The sequence below is a fragment of the Uranotaenia lowii genome, chromosome 2, assembly GCF_029784155.1.
Source record: "Uranotaenia lowii strain MFRU-FL chromosome 2, ASM2978415v1, whole genome shotgun sequence".
In the NCBI taxonomy this organism is placed as follows: Eukaryota; Metazoa; Arthropoda; class Insecta; order Diptera; family Culicidae; genus Uranotaenia; species Uranotaenia lowii.
Window position 1 is genome coordinate 151,727,862 of NC_073692.1, and position 17,870 is coordinate 151,745,731.

At 32.6% G+C, this 17,870-nt stretch overlaps 2 protein-coding genes across 4 annotated transcripts in view; one reads left to right on the plus strand and one right to left on the minus strand.

The window, feature by feature from the left end:
* LOC129748425 (uncharacterized) overlaps nt 1-17,870 on the minus strand; it is a 344,252-nt gene that overhangs the window by 65,431 nt on the left and 260,951 nt on the right. For all 3 annotated transcript variants that reach the window (XM_055743049.1, XM_055743048.1, XM_055743047.1), the window contains one exon: nt 3,809-4,329. In XM_055743049.1, coding sequence (XP_055599024.1) covers nt 3,809-4,241 — 433 coding nt within the window. In that variant the 5' untranslated portion in view covers nt 4,242-4,329. The remainder of the gene's footprint in view (nt 1-3,808; nt 4,330-17,870) is intronic.
* On the plus strand, nt 15,935-16,487 carry LOC129741969 (uncharacterized). The gene is made up of 3 exons (XM_055733800.1): nt 15,935-15,990; nt 16,051-16,194; nt 16,278-16,487. Exons 1-3 carry the CDS (start codon nt 15,943-15,945, stop codon nt 16,485-16,487), a joined length of 402 nt encoding a protein of 133 aa, XP_055589775.1. The 5' UTR covers nt 15,935-15,942.

Sequence of the window (17,870 nt, forward strand, 5' to 3'; positions counted from 1 at the left end):
ACTATATTCTACTATCCTATTAATCTAATTCAGTGGTTTTCAAAGTGGTCCCTACCGCCCCCTCGGGGGCGTTCAAAGCCTCCAGGGGGGCGGTGAGTTCTATTTGAAATTTGGGGGGCGTTTGGGGGGAAGGGTGGGCGGTTAGGTCGTAATTCACATTTTCACAAATCACGAAACAACGAAGATTGGAAATAACAACGAGTAAGTTCAATGCAAAACAATGAAATTACGTTACAGAATTAAACATCAGGTTCAAGACTTAAGTATCTATAATTTTAGAGAGCTGCAAGTTAATTTTTGTTTCAGTATCACCATATTTTTTCTTAAAATGTATCCAAAAGATTTTTTAAATTACAGACCCTGTTTGTTTTTGGCAACACGTTCGTAAATTTTATGTTGCCAAAATCGAGCTGTTTTTTTGTCACTTTTTTATTTTTAATTTTTATTTCAAATTAATCAAAATTGATGTTAAACATAATATTAGCATAACATTTCTTAAATTCGTTCAATTATATTAGTTTCAAGCAGTAAAACATGGAAATGTTTTGACTGTTTAAAACTATTATTTAAACCAAATTTAAAAATTTCATGCTAATATTACGTTTTACATTAATTTTGATTAATTTGAAATGAAAATAAAAAATAAAACAGTGACCTAATAAAATCATCTCTTATGGATGTTGCCAAATACGAACGGTTTTGTTCGGATGTTGCCAAAATCGAAAGGGGTATTCAAATTTCCTATCGACTGATCCAGTAATGTTGAAAAAGTTACTCGGCGATTTCAGTCTCAAAAAATCGAAAAACGATGTTTATTTACAACATCCGACGTTTCGGCATGTTTATTTTGCCTTTATCAAGGAATAATAATTTTTCGTTTCAATTGTCCAGAATGTTTTTTGAATCTATGAAACTGTTTTGAAGAAAAAGTCGTCTCGTTGTTGGCTGAGCGTATGAAAATCTATTGCAAACTAATTATGTGTTCGTTTGGTGATTCTTTTCAAAAACTTCAAAATATTCTTATGAAATGAGAACTTTTTGGTTTTCCTGTTCGTTCTTTCGTTAATCACTATCGCTTGTTATTAAATTGCCAACAACGAGACGACTTTTTCTTCAAGACAGTTTCAAAGATTCAAAAAACATTCTGGACAATCAAAACGAAAAATTATTATTCCTTGATAAAGGAAAAATAAACATACCGAAAGGTCGGATGAAGTATTGTAGGGATCATATAGGCATAGAACAGAATAACGATAAAAATCAGAAAGCCATGATCTATTTATATAAGTTGTGTAAGACCTTTTCCATTCGTCAAGTAATAAACATCAAAATCAAAAACCTGCAAATCTTTTCATTTTGTCCGGCATCCTACAGTAACAAAACATCGTTTTATGATTTTTTGAGACTGAATACTGTTTACGCTTTACATGTTGATCTTGTTTTGTAAGATAATTTTGGGTTATGCTAAAAAAGATATATTTTGGATGGCAATGCTTGATAATCTTTAAATTTTATTGTCTCAAAAAAACCTGCTGAACCAAAAAAACCTTCGAAAAAATCTGTGTAAAAAGGTGCCATCTGTGATTTAATGATATATTTTTTTGAAAGAAAATATGAAAGAATTTTGTTAGGTTAGAGAATTTTTATTTTAAGTTTTTATTTGTTAAATATATAAATAAATAAGTGCATAGAAGCTTATTTCGATAAAACACGGTTTTAAGTTGTTATGTTTGGCCATTTTCCATATATTTTTCGAAAATTTTCATTTTTCTTTTGAACGAAACAGTATAGAAAAAAAAATTAAAAGAAATCTGAAAAATCACAAAATATAGTTTGAAATATGAAGAATAGTCCGACATCATTAAATCAAAATCGACAATTTTTACACATATATTACTCTCTACCCCTTTGGCTCTGAGGGTCTCATATAAATTTAAAAGAACTTTGAGATAAGTCTTACAACAACATAAAGCCAAAACCTAATGATTTTTCAACGATCCATTTTATCTTTTTTTTAGATTTTCTAAGATTTGCCCAGGGGGGCCTTGAGCTCGATTTTTTCCAAAAGGGGGCGGTGAGTGAAAAAAGTTTGAAAACCACTGATCTAATTGATTCTTTATCTTAAAAATAAACTATAACTAACTAATAAACTTACGCGTTTTCTTAGTAACGTGCTTTTTGCGCGATTTTTTTAATTGAAATGGATTTTTTACGTTTATTTTCGAATTAACAAGGTTTTTTTTACAAGGATTTTCGAATTAACGCGGTTTTTTTACGCGGATTTTCGAATTAACGCGGTTTTTTTTAAGCGGATTTTCGAATTAACGCGGTTTTTTTATGCGGGACGATATACCGCGTAAAAAAAACCTCAGTGTATCTCAAACACACGTTAACGTAAAAATCTGAAAAAAATACTCACCTCACGATAGTCTGTTTCTTAACCAAAACAATGCTGCAAAAACTTTGCATATCCTAACTTTAGGTATGTAGCTATCATCGGAATAGAGTGCCCGGATTCTTAATGATCATAGCCTTAAACCAACTATGAATAAAATCTATATATCTATCTTCTATATCTATCTTGTATAACTATCTTCATTAACCTTTACTCTCAATTATTTGAAATTTATACACAGCCCCATTCTTACTTATTTGGTTTCAAGATTTAAAAAGTAATATTTTCTTTCAATTTCCATAATATTCAAATAGACTCATATTTTTAAATTATTTTAATAATTTCATATCTTTTTAAGAGCTGTTTTTATACTCTGTGTTTGAAAATATAAAATATTCCAATTTTCACACGATATGTACAAATCGTAAATGACCATTTTAATTTCATTCATTATTAATGGCATTCTACTTTGTAATCTTTCAGAAATGCCATCTCTTAAGATTTTCTTTGCACTCCCGGATTTTTTTTATAACTTTTTTCTTATTTTCAGATCTCATGATCTATTTCATAAATTCGGATTTATAGGGCTGGAGCGTAGATTTTTTTTTCTATTGGTCTATGTTATTTTTATCAATGTATTCATTAAAGTTTTTAACGGTTTTGTGTGGGTTTTTGTCAAATATTGTCGATACACTGGTTATTTAAAAATGAATCGATCCCAAAGAGGACGAAGCCACCTCACTATTTTCAAACAGAGCTCAGTTAAACTTCTCAAGAAATTCAATTTCAACAGCCAAGCCTACCTAACATCTAATCAAGCATTGCCGGCACGAACTGCCGTCGGAAGAAACTGACGCATATTTGGCCGTTTGGTATTTTCCGTCTAAATTTGGTGTGACAATTGGAGACGACGACGGCGACAACGACATAGGATCACAAACAACCGAAACAAAAACAGTGAATCGAAACTTTGGATCTTAGTTACTACAAGTAGCGGCCCCAAATGACGGCCAACGACTGTCAGTAATGTCTCTGGTTAAAAAAAGATCCGAAAACCTTGAAAGAAAGTTGGAACCAAAACATGGAACTGAATGTCATTCGAGATTCATCTCACGCTGCCGACTGGTGATTCAAGGTAATATTTTCTTTCTGTCTACCTTTCTTGGTGAAGAGAGGCTTGACAGACAAGGTTAATTGTTCGAAATTAGATTGTTTCTTAATTTTTTTTTACTCTTCTCAAATAGTGGCACTATTTCATCTCGGTTTCGTTCAGGTGATGTGACCTGAATCGCTAATCTCTGGATGGAATTGCGTGAGATTACTTTTTTTTTTGGTATATCGACAAAACCTAAATTTCTTATGGAAGTTGTATTGACTACGATATTTGTTCGATAAAATTAAGAATTTACTTACCAATGCGCGATTTTCTGGCAACTGGTGCTGCTTGTTTCTTGCCACCGGATGCAGTCACAAGGGTTCCGTTTCCTGCCTCGCTGGAGTAGGAAAAAGTAGTAGAGGTTGATGGCGAGGATGAGGTAGCTGAGGGTGAACTGCAGCTCAAGGTAGTCAGCGATGCCGATCCGGACGAGGTCGATGAGCTGATCGAGGAAGAGGCGAATAGATCCAGTAGAGGTCCTGGAAGTCGGCAAGGTGGTTCCGATCCAGATCCTCCTGGACCTGGGCCAGGTGGTTGATCTCCGTCTGCATCAGTATGAGCGCTTCCATTGGTTGGGGATCGTGATTCGCCGTAACGGCCATCATTAGCCGCATTCGGATCCGAATGCCTTAGAGGTGATAGGCTTAGCAGTCTTGGGGAGTCGGTGGATCGCTTGAACCACCGCATCATGGATGCGAGGTTTGAACGTTACCTTTAGTATTTGAGTATAGCAATTCAGAGGTGATAAAATTCCATTATCTGCTGTAAAGTTGTTGAGCTGTAAGAAAACAGGAATAAAACATTTCGTTATAAATTTGATGGGAAAAAACAGTGGAAACTTGATCCCCTTTTCTTATTTTCATCATATTTTTTTGGGAAAATTTAGCAACTCGCCGTCTTTTGCATTATCTGACAGCATGCAATTTCAAGTTCATATGTTCCAAAAGTTATAACGATACATGAAATCGTAGATGAACTTGAAACATTTTCGTGAGACTTAAAAAATGTTATATTTTTCAAGTTACAGGATATTTGATCCTTCACTAAAGAAGAAATGATCCTTAATTAAGGGTGCCCTGACCCTAGGCGTAAATCTAGTAAAATCCGAAGATAAAAAAGTCTGTGAGTATTTGTTGCCATATCAGTTTTCATTTCATCAAGTGCCTCTGAAAGTGTTTGCCTGGTAAAAAACACTTCTATTCTACTTCACAGATGGAAAAATGTATTGCTTCGCGCAGTGCTGCCAGATATACAGAAATTCTTGTGAATAGTTAATTAAATCTATATTAAATTTAGGAATTTTAAATACATTCGTTTATATTCAAGTTATGTTTTCCAATTCAACTTTAAAATATCTTTAAAATTGGTGTGATGAAACTGCATATAAATTTAACCAAATATGAAACATACTTAAAGATAAACGGACATGGCGCGTTTTGCCCTACCTAGACATGTTTATTAAAAATCGTTCAAAATAACAGAAAAAATATTTAAATAAGGAAATTTTTCGTTTTGTGATGATTTTCAAGACCAATCGTCATCATTGTAACAGATGTCAGGTTTTTTTTTTGTCGACAGATGCCGTAATTCCTTACGAAAGTCAAGGCACAAATTGCAAGGAATATGGCTTGAAAAGTATTTTTGGATTTTTGCAGGGATTCATCGCTTATTTGATGCAAATTTTTTGTACTAAAGGTTGCTACTGTTAATTAGAAGGGAATAGCGTACCGAATTCTTAAAATAAGTGTATATCTAGCTAGATTTCGCAGTGGGGCGTTTTGCCCACACTGGGCATTATACCCCCAGTTCCCCTACCCAGGGCCGGATTATGCCTTCGGGGGGCCCGGGGAAATTTTTCTCGGGGGGCCCCTATGAATAATTTTTTTTCATATGCCGTCCCAGAGAAAACATAATATTTTAAACATTTGAAGAAACTGGAAACTAGTTCAGTATATTTCCAGATTATCCGGCTTTATACGGGCATGATCCCATATATTTTTTTTATTATTTATTTATTATGATCCCATATTCAATTGTGAAATTTAAGAAAGTTGCGGTCGGGCTCAGTAAGCCGAATATCTTTGAAGAAAGTCCAGTGTTTGCCAGATTTATTCACATTACCTGCTAAACCAAACAAAAAACTAGAGTTGTGTTAATTTTTTTTTATTATATTGCATTGTCAACTATTATGTCTGGTGACTTCAAACAATAATTGCTAAAACATCATGAGCAAATGTTACCTAAGAGTTAATCTATCTTAAAACTCTGATTAAAGCTAAAAATCATTTCAATGTATTTAACACTAAACGTACCGGAGGCGGTCAAATGACGGTTTTTGAACTTTAAACGATGATTACGCCTTATATAATTGTTTCTTCGCAAATCTAACGACAGGACTATTTTTGTTTTTGAAATGCAAGTATTTTTGCGTTTTTTAAATTTTTTTAAGTGTTACGGTTTTCGAATAACGTATGTGGTATACCTATTCATACCGCGAGCGGTCAAATGACGGCAAACACCGTTTTCGCTAAAACTCCCTTGTTTCTCAACCGATTTCTTCCAAATTTAAAGTTTTGAAAAGCTTATAACTCGACTCAAATATGTTTCTCAGACAATTTTCAGCTACAATCAATAACTTTAAAGTTATTTACAGTACAAGAAAAATTTTATGAAAAAACATGCTTCAGGAAAAAGGTTGTAAATCAGTTATTAAGTGCTCGAAAAAAATTTCACTTAGTGCCTGAGAAAGCTGAAGTTAGAAGCTATATGTTGCACATATGGAAAATTTTTTTAAAAATTTTCTAAGATCATGGCCACTAAAAATGTAAAAAAGTTGTGTAAAACCCGTACTTTTCAATCAATCAACTGCCAAAGCTGTTCCTGTTACAGTAGAAAATTTTGAAAAAGTGAATTGAAAAGTAGACGTAATTTGTCACATTTTGGCATCTTTAGATTTTTTGAAATACGAAGTACATAATTTATGACGACTTTTCAAAGGTAGCTGTTTTTCGAACTTTTTATCAATTTGGATTTTCTAAGACAATTCCTACACCTAAGCTCAGCTTTGCACTGGATTTTGAGTACGTTAACGTATAGTTTAGGCAATAAAACTATATGCAAAAGAAAGCTTATTTTATACCGGTTCTAGTGGTGTAACTGCATTGGCGGTGCAATGCTTGGCAAAAATATGATAAATAAAACAGCGAACTAGTTTCTGAATTTTGAGAAGTCAGCACAAATTCTTGCTTGGCAGATGGGCGCAGTGGGTGGTAATATATCAAAGCTATTTTGCACACGAAGACGGATGAAAAGAAACGAATAAACAAACAAGCATTAGCTTGATTTTTCTAGTTTTACTTTCAGAAATATATTTATTATATTTTTGTAAAGCATTGCACCGCCAATGCAGTTACATCACTAGAACCGGCATGAAATTAGCTTTCTTTTGCATATAGTTTTATTGCCTAAACTATACGTTAACGTACTCAAAATCCAGTGCAAAGCTGAATTTGGGTGTAGGGATTGTCTCAGAAAATCCAGATTCATAAAAAGTTCGCAAAACAACTACCTTTGTAAAGCCGTCAAAAATTATGTATTTAGTATTTTAAAAATTTAAAGATGCCAAAATGTTGCAAATTACGTCTACTTTTCAATTCACTTTTTCAAAATTTTCTACTGTAACAGGAACAGCTTTGGCAGTTGATTGATTGAAAAGTACGGGTTTTACACAACTTTTTTACATTTTTTGTGGCCATGATCTTAGAAAATTTTTACAAAAATTTTCCATGTGTGCAACATATAGCTTCTAACTTCAGCTTTCTCAGGCACTAAGTGAAATTTTTTTCGAGCACTTAATAACTGATTTACAACCTTTGTTCTGAAGCAAGTTTTTTCATAAAATTTTTCTTGTACTGTAAATAACTTAAAAGTTATTGATTGTAGTTGAAAATTGTCTGAGAAACATATTTGAGTCGAATTATAAGCTTTTCAAAACTTTAAATTTGGAAGAAATCGGTTGAGAAACAAGGGAGTTTTAGCGAAAACGGTGTTTGCCGTCATTTGACCGCTCGCGGTATGAATAGGTATATACAAAGTGTCGGTATGTTTAGTGTTAATAACTCTATTATCTCACAAAATTATCTAATTTAGAAAATATCGGAGAGAGATAGTAACTTTTTTTTCTTTTCATGAGTTATTGCAGATCATCGAAAGCAGGGAAATAACATTTAGATCTGAGATTTAGAATTGAAATTAGAAAAAAATGGAAATGAAGACGAATTACATAGAGATACAAATAAAAGAGTTCAAGAGTAAAATTCAAAACCGAATTTTCACCAGAACCACAATTCTGTGTCTCAAGTCACAATTTCAAATCAAAATTTGAGAAGCAGATAATAGATTTCTAATGCAAAATTAAGAAACAAAGTTGCTACCAGGACCAGAGCAGGAATTGCAAAAGTTATAATTTAAATCCAAAAGTTTTAGGTATTTCAATTTCATATCTTCAATAAAAAAAATTTTCATGCAATCCGTTGGAAATCTAAAGAATAATGCGGATTATTTACAATTTTGTATGCAGAATAAGATTCACAGCAGATCAAATATCACATAAATAACAGAAAATTTTGTCAAATAGTTCTTCTATAAGTGACAAAATGTTCAAGACACAGAATCATAAATCTGGAAGAATATAAGAGTAAAATCATATGCATATTAAAAGAATCACTCAACGAAATTTGAAATTCAACTATGAGCGAGTTTTAATGATCAAAGCTTATTTGAGATTGATCAACTAGAAAATAACATGCTGATATCAGCCTAAGTAGAAGATAATTTCAAATTAAAGTGCAAAATTCAATAATGGTCGAAAAGCTTAAAACAATTTTGCATTTTTCATCTTTTGCATTTTTATAAAGTGTTACTAGCAAGTAACTTCTAGAATATTTTCTTTATTTTCATAGTTTTCACCGGACAAGAAAAGCTTCAACAAAACTCATATTGGTCTGAATTTCACTTAGCTATCTTTAAATTGTTTTTTTTTTGTAGTTATAAAAACGATTCGAACGTTGTTGAAATGTTCATTAAAAAGTGAAAAATTGAGGTGTTTGGTGTTAGTCACCTTGTAATAGATATATTTTTCAAATGATCGCTGGATTTGATTTGTTCGGATTTTATGTAAAACAATTTAAAATCAAATGTCCAAATTTTTCTAGGTTTTAAAAATATTTAAACCGATTTGCCCAACCAATAAAAACGTGGAAAAAATCTGAAATTATTGTTTTAGGTGGGCCCCTTAAAATATATTATAGTGAAACTATTTTAGATATTATTTCACTGGTGCCCCCTTACTTGTTTTATTTTACGTTTCAATTCCAATTCTCTCGTTTGGTTATTTTTCTAAAGCTTAAAGCAGTATAATTAAAGTAATATATAAGGTCTCGTGATTGGCAGTTGGCAAGTCTGTTGCCTCCGATGTCCGCGAGTTCGAGCCCAAGAGTAAACATCGAACACAGTTGTACAGTGTTTTTAGTCCTATGAAACAGATATTCAGTGGATAAACATAAGTTATTGCACAGAAAGAAGGAATTTCATGGTAACCAATGATCGCGATCCATTCAGATGAAAAATATATCCAGATACTTTCAGAAAAAAGCGAGACATTTCACGAAAAAAGCGAGAAACAGCCAAAAAAAGCAGGACATTTAAGAAACTCTTAAACAATTTTAATTGTGTATTAAAACTTATACGTATACCATCAGTCAGAGTTATTAATAGAAAGTACACTCAGTTTATTTAAGCGGATTGATATTTTTACACAGTTTTCTTACATGACTTCTCTTTATACGGTGTTTTGCCGTACGCATCGTTTTTTATCACGGTTTTTGTGAATTAACACGAAATTTGAGAAGAAATAGTTCAAGTCGTTCATGTAAACGGCTTGTTTGATATTGGGTAAAAAAACTCTTGTGTAACATGTATGAAAATAAGTTTGTTTGGTTATAATTGAAAATTTAAGAAAACTTTCATCTTTATATACTTTGGACAATTGACTCGAAAAAGGTGGTGTGAAATATAAGACAATTTAATAAGGATTCCGTCGAAAAAAACTAATCTCTATGATTCTTTAATCTTTAATTATTTGGAAGCACTTTAAACAATATTTTCTTCATATATTGGTAAAACGTGCTCTAAAAACACCTTACTTAATCAGAATCTTACTCCAATGCTAAGAACTTCAGAGTTATTCATTGTAGTCTTACGAAAAGTGCTTCTTATTTTGAAAAAAAAACACGTATTTGAAAGATTTTCTGTACATCACAGAATTCAGTGTTTGTCAGTTACATTTATGAAAGATTTCGAAGAAAAACGCGCGAAAATTTGAGGAAAAAGCGACACAGCGGGACATCCAACAAAAGTACGGGACGGATAGCAACCCTATGTTATAGTCTAACGCAGTGGTTTTCAAACTTTTTTCACTCACCATCCCCTTTTGTGAAATTTTCGAGCTCAACGCCCCCCCTGGGAAAATTTTTAGAAAATCTTAAAATAATGATAATTTCAAACTATATTTCGTGATTTTTCATTAATTAAGAATTTAGTTGTACCTCGTGTATCAGCTAATTCAAGATATGTGTAGTCACCCAATGCTATGCTATGCTATGCTATTTTTGATTAATTAAGAATTTTATTTACATACCTACTATTTCATCCGAAAGAAAAATACAAATTTTCGAAAATTATATAAAAATTACCAATCATTATAACGTGTTTTCTTGAAATTAGCTTTTATGCCTTATATCCTGTTAAATCTCAAGGCCTCATTTTTCTGAACAATTGCTTAAAGTGATTTATTAGTTTGTTTTCATATAAAATCATAAATCTTAAATTTTATTAAACAAAACTCTATATTCACCTTTAATTTGCATTTTTGAATACAAACTAATTGCTATCCAGCCGGTGAAATAACGTAAGAAATAGTATCATTTTTTGATATCTGAATTCAAGTCCTATTCCAAGTTATGCAGAATTTATGGGTCTTAAAGTATAAATTAGATTATAATAACTGAATTCCGGCGATATTAGTGATAACCGAATAGATTTAAAGTTTATCGATTGCAAAAGGCACAATTGATTTTTGAAATTAATTTACAGGGTGACAAAAAAGTCCGGTCACACAGAAAAATCACAATATTTCAAAGAATAAGATGAAAATTAGAATCTGACTTTCATAGTTTTATTCAGTAACTCATCAACATACTCCACAGACGATAACTCGGAATTACACCACCTTTCTCTGATCGAACCAGCTTCAGACGTCTCGGAAAGTCGTCGCAAGCGGCGCGCACGTCCGGTCTCGTATAATTTTTTTCAACCTTGGAGTTCTCACAGACCTTGGTCGTCCTCGGTGCCTCTGGTCTCTAGTAGGGTGGTCGGATTTACCGGTTTTTTTCAAATCCGGTATTTCGGTATTTGTAATTTATAAAACCGATAAAACCGGTAAAACCGGTATTTTTCAAAGTATATCGGATTCATGGAAGGATTTTGGCTAATTTCAGTATAATGGCATAAAATGCTCAGCATTTATAACGCAATAGAAGTAGCAACATTTCCAATGGAAAAAATGGTATTGTGCCTTTAAATTGTCCCTTTGTCGTAAATCTATCATCGTCCTCATGATAATCATAATATTTCTCATCTGCATTTTATTATTATAATTTCGCTGTGAGGTTGCGGAAATTCTAGAAGTTTCATATTATTTTCAGCAAAATGTTGTCCTATACTCTAGTCTTTCATGAAATTGGTATACAAAAAGAATATTTGTTAAAACAATGACTTAACTAATTAATAAACAAAACTCAAAACACTGTCACAAAGCTTTTGGTTGACTCACAGAACCACAGATTATTGCTATCTAAAAGACGGATGTTTTCCCCGCAACCTAGATCGTGATCGCATTAAGTTTGCATTCCCAAAAATAAAGCGAACAAATAGAAATAAAAATCTATCAAAATTAAAAACCAGTCAAAATTCAGCAAAAAATATATGTAGTTGTTTGGATCTGATCCATGAGCTCTTTGTTGCTATAATACTGTTGCACATTTATAAAAACTTTGTTACTGCGTTGCCTGAAAAAAAGAAAATGGTTCAATAGCGTTAAAAATAAAATCCATCAATTACCTTGAAAATATTGATAAAAAAAATTCATACAAACAGTCTAAAATATGTTTAAATGCTGACTCTGTTGAAAGTTTCGTTAGAACTGAAATTAGAATTGAAGTTAACATGTGTTTGAATGCTGACTCTGTTAAAACATTTTATGTTTTGAAACAAACTAGGAAGTTTCTGATCAGTTTTCAATATTTTCATTTTAAATTGCAAGTTTGTATAAGCTCGGCACCGCATAGAACGATTGTGATAAACTTAGCCTTTTTATAGATAAAAACATTTTAGCAATTTTTTTTTAATTCCAGCTTATCAATGAAAAAATCAGTGATTATTGTAAAGCAATCTCTAATTTCCTGTAGCTGTATCTTTGTTTCAGTCATTGTACACGTGTACAGTCTTTAAATGATGTAGTGCGTTAGTTCGATAGCTGAACTGAAATGTATAAAGTTTCATGATAAATCTTTGATTTAAAAAGTTACATCGACAAGTTTTAGCAATAATCAAATCTCACATAAACCTTGCAATAAGGTTGATTTAGCTTGGATTTTGAAGCTGATGGAATAAATTTTTAGTATTTGTACTTATTAATATTTGGTAAAAAAACACTTAGCCGTGTCAATTTTAGAACAATGCCAAATAATTATGGAAAATTTACCGGAAATACCGGTTTTTTACCGTCCCAAAAGTCGGTATTTCGGTATTGAGAAAATGGACGGTTTTACCGGTTTTACCGGTTTCGGTAAAACCGGTTAGACCACCCTAGTCTCTAGGTATCGATTTATGGTCTAGTACACAAATTTTCGGTTGATTACGAGCGGTTTAAGGTGTTTGAATATGTTGAATGTGTGTCCGGGTTTGTATCCTCTCACATATTCAGCGATAACAGCTGCTCTCAACTCTGCCACTTACAACTTAATGTACACAAACTGAACCGAAAGGAAACTCTGCCACTGTGAGCAGCAAAGCTAGCACTTTCATTTGACATATAGATGGCACCAGAGAGATGCAAGGTATAGGCTACAGGCGACCCCAAAAAAAATTGTGAGATCGTATTGGCGATTTGCAGCAAAGCTATTTTGCAGGCAACGCCAACTGGTTGTCACTAATGGAACTAACAAAAGGGTGATGATAGCAGATTTTCAACATGGTAGTGAATACAAATTGATTCAAAAACTTAGTTTTTTATGGAAACTATCAAATTTCGGACAAAAATAACTGCTAAATCTTGTTAGAAAATCATAAATTTACTAGTTTCAATGCTTTGCGCATTAGTAAATATAAGTTTGCATGTTTATCCAGATAAAATTTATTTTCGATATTTTCAAATTAAACCAAAGTGAAGTTATTTTGGAAGAGATCGATTAGGTGCAAATATCAATACTCAGAGGAGTGAATGGGTCGCTTAATGAGGTATCAAAGACTCCCGGGCAGCACAATTACTTACGATCGTTTAAACAAAACAGTAGAAAAATGTATATTTAAAGATAATTTCCATGAAAAATGAAAAAAATGTAACAGTAACGAACAATGTATGGTATATTTGTACGTTTATTAACTATTTTACCAAAATATTAATAATAACTGTAAAGCTCTGGGTCACATGCGGCTCGCAAAAGGACAGTTTGACATGCCTGTTTTTGACTATCAGCATTTTTTTTTAATTCCGTAAAAAAACAAAACATCCTTTGCGAATACAGTTCCTTTTTGGGTACGTCAGTTCCATCACATTCTTTAGCAATTGTTTTCCGAATGAGGTTTGAGAAGCTAAATTTTTTATCCTGAAACTTGACACGTAGCTGAAAATTATAAAAAAAATTGTTTTATACAAACGAACTTGCTAAAAATGCAGAAAAATATTACGAGCTATCAAATCTTCATCTCAGGGTTGCTTCAAAAAAAAAATCCTTTTCATGTCATTTATTTACAAATCGCTCCTTTTCAAGAACTTTTGCTGTCGAATAGCGGCACTTCAAACATTCTTTCTCCGGGTAGGTCTTCCAAGTTGCCGCAAGTTGACTCTTACAATTTTCCGAAAAACTAAAATTTAATGAAGTTTAAATGATGAAAATGTTACAAAAAGTATTAGCGATTCAAGAATTCACTTTTTCTTACCATATTCTCCAATCCCAATTGTCTAAATATTTTATTAAACTGCTAAATTCTCAAAAATTTTCATGTGTTTTGGAAAACTACTACTTGTTTTGACACTTGAGTCCCTAACATCATCATTTTGATCGCAGGGCCCTCTGAGAGTCGTTTTGAACTGCAAATCGCCAATTGGCGATTTGCAGCTCAAAACGACTCTCAGAGGGCACTGCGATCAAAATGATGATGTTATGGATTCAAACGTCAAATCACGTAGTATTTTTTCAAAACAAACCCGAAATTTTAAAAATTTCGCTATTTAAAGAAATCTTTGATAAGAAATAATTAAAGAATAAGGTAAGAAAAATTGAATTACCTAATCCCTGATAGTTTAATTGTTCAATCTCTGATGCTGTTAAGCTTTCGGAAGGCAATATGTTGTGCGAACTTGCAGCAGCATGGAGATCTTATCCGGGATAGGTGCCGTCCTTTGGAAAAATGAACTATCGAAATGCAGATGAACGAAACGTTACGTTTGTGATGGAAAACTGACGATTTCACCCGCAAAACAAGGCCAAAACTGAAAAAATGGAAAGACAGAATTCTTTAAATTGAAGTCGACAAGGATAACATCAACCATGAAATCCGCTCGGAACTTTTTGATTCATGTATCGACAAAAAAAGAAGAAGAAAGCGGATATGTATCCGATCAAACTCGTGATCTAATTCGTCAATCTTAAACAAAACAGAATGTCGAAAGAGGAAGCAGTTATGCATTCTTTGGAGGATTGCAGATTAAGAGCAGGTCGAAACAAAACGTGATGCACAATATTATCAAGGATTATTTGCTTTAAAAAATCATAATGAAATTAAAGTTCAGAACATGAGAACTCTGTAATAACAAGATTTTGCATTTGTTTTATTTGTTTTCATATTTTCTATGAATTCCTTTTAAAAAAAATAAAACCTTTTTTCCTTATTTCTTGTTTTAATTTGTGGGTCACTTTTCAATCTGGTATAAGTGCTTCTGTTGCTTACATTCTACTCTTCGGAACCTACATAAATAAAGTTTGAAGATTATTCATAACATCGGGTCTTTTCCCTGTTTATTCATAATTCAAATCTTAAAATTGATTTTTGTTAAAAAGAACGCGAAAAAATATTTTTGTGTGAAAGAAAAACATTGAACGTTTTAAATTTTTAATTTTCTTATGCAATCCATTAATTTCTTTTGTCCGAAACTTGATAGATTTCTCGAAAATCACAATTTTGAACACAATTTGAATTCACTTCCATGTTGAAAAACAGCTATCAACACCCTTTTGTTAGTTATGTAAGTGAGAATCAGTTGGCGCTGCATGTCAAATAGTTTTGCTGCAAATCGCCAATACAAATGAGAAAAAAATGAGCTACTGGATCAAAAATTTGAGTGCAGCTTTGTGAAATTATCGATATTTTAGTCTTGAACCTGATGTTTATCCTGTAACGTAATTTCAATGTTTTGCATCGAATTCAACGTTGTCATGAAAATGTGAATAACTACCTCACCGCCCCCTGAACCCTTCAAACGCCCCCCAAATTTCAAAGTTGAGGGTAGGGACCACTTTAAAAACCTCTCAATATTTATATACATATCATTTTTTTTTCATGTGAGAAACATTTTAAAGTGATTAAACAAGATCTTCAAATCACATTTTGTTAACTTTTCAAACAAAGTTCAATAACTCGAAATTTTTTTATTTTTTAATTTGTTAAGATAACAGCCTTGTTGTTTTTTATTTGGCACATTTTCTAAAACATTTAATATTTGTAAGACATAACTGTTTCGAGATATAACCAAGGAATTTGATAGGAAAACACACAGAAGGCAATCTCTCTTTTTTTTAAATTGAACTTCGTGTACTGAAATCAAACTTTTCTAAATTCTGAACAAGACTGTCCTGTTGTTAGATAATCCAATGTTAGATCTTACATAGTTTTATTTTTGGGACACTCATTTTCGTTCGCATTGTTGTGAGTTTAGTTATTTACAGAATTGAGCCCGTGAGGTCTTTATAAACAACCATGCAAAAACAGCAAACGCTAGCCTCTGGATATAAAAAAACTTCTTCAGTTGTACTTCTGATGCCTCGAACACAACATGAATCTGCTACTGCTTTCAGTCTTGACGCTAGTCACTTTTTGCTGGGTAAGTTGCGCTTCGCAAATTATATTTTCTTAATCAAATTTTAATTTACTTTTTTAACAGGCTGATTTGAGTAGACTGTCCCCGCAATTGATATCTGGAATACATGATGTTTCGGCAAATTGTGAAAATGAGCTGGACATTCCTCCGGGCAGTTTTACTCTCAAAAGACTCATCACCAATGATGACGTATCGAAAGAGGATATGGTAAGACAGAGTGCTGCTTATCTACACAAATAGTGACATAATTTATTTTAACTTTACTATTTTATCGTTTTCGCCAAAAACAGCCCTTTTTCTACTGTATGATGAAGCGAATGGAGCTGCTCGATGCGGAAGATCAGTTCAAACGGCCCGAGTTGGATTTGTTTTTGTCGTTGATATTCGACCCGATGCGTTTTCAAAAGGTTGCTGACCAATGTTTGCAGCATAAATCGGACACGACCATCGATCGATTGTGGACCTTCCATCAATGTATATTTGAAGCGATTGGTTTTTAACAATCAAGTGTTTTTCGTGACGGTTACTAGTGAATGAAAAAAGTTCGTATAAAAAATCTAAACTAACGATTTGTTGTTGTTTTTTGAATATTTAACGTTAGTTTGTCGAAACACAATTTTAGAAATCAGAAAAGGGGTAGGCCTCAAAGCGGCACGTTCTCCAAACATTCGAGAGAATTGTGCCTTTACATCTGGTTTATTTTGAACGTCTGTTAGTGCTACAGAATAAGAAAAAAATGGATTAATTTTGGAGATGTACCGAATATTCGGTCGGCCGAATATTCGGCGCCGAATACCGCCAAAAAACCGTTAAGCCGAATATTCGGCTCACCGAATAGTTGAGCTAAATATTCGGCCGAATAGGCCGAATAGGCCGAATATCTACTACAGACTTGTGAAATTTTTCAAATGACTTTGGATAATTTATAAAAAATTGAAAAGTAATGTTTTAACAGCAACACAATCATTAAAAACTTATGGCTTCAGCAAAATATCTAAGGTGTATCCGCGTATTTTCATTGTAGATCGTACAGGAGAAACTTTATTCTTTGATTTTAGTTTATTCTACATTTTCCTGGATATATTCAGGCTTGCCCATAAATCCAGTGAAGATTCCAGATAAGTCAAATTTGTCCGGGATGTCCAGATGTTGTTTAAAACGTCCCGAATGTTGTTAGATTATTTGCTAAATCAAATAAAAAACTCAAATTTTTTCAAACTTTTAGATTCTGTGTTCAATAATGATTTTTTCAAAATTTCAAAATAAACAGAAATTTTGCCCTTTTTAATATGTTTTTTTTTAAAATCGTCTCGAATGCCTGACCATGTGGATACGTGTGATTGAAAGTATAGTTTACTTAAGGTTAAAGATAGCTAATCTTTGCATTCGAGACGATTTAAAAAAAAACAAATTAAAAAGGGCAAACTTCATTTATTTATCTTTTCAACAACTATGTATTTTGAAGATATCTTCCTCAAATTTGGCCTTCATCTATTTCAATATCATAGAAGCAAATTCAAATGGCTTGGCACCTATTTCGACATTTTTATCCCAGATTTTACAGGAACGCAATCTCTTTGGGGATAAACGCCCTAGAAGCGACTAGTCATCTGATGTCTTTTCAGTTGTTGGTGACATTTTAAAAATCAGAAAGACCCCTACTTAAAAATATCTTGTAATTCATCATCCGATATTATCATCCGGTTAAAAATAATCGACTAAAAAACATGAGGGGTATCATATGGAAGAAAATGAAAGCATTGAAATAATCCCTTAATTATTTTTTCATGAAAAACTCAATAGAATATTCGACTGAATATTCGACCGAATATTCGGCCGAATATTCGGCCGAATATTCGTTTGGCCGAATAGTTGAAAAGGTC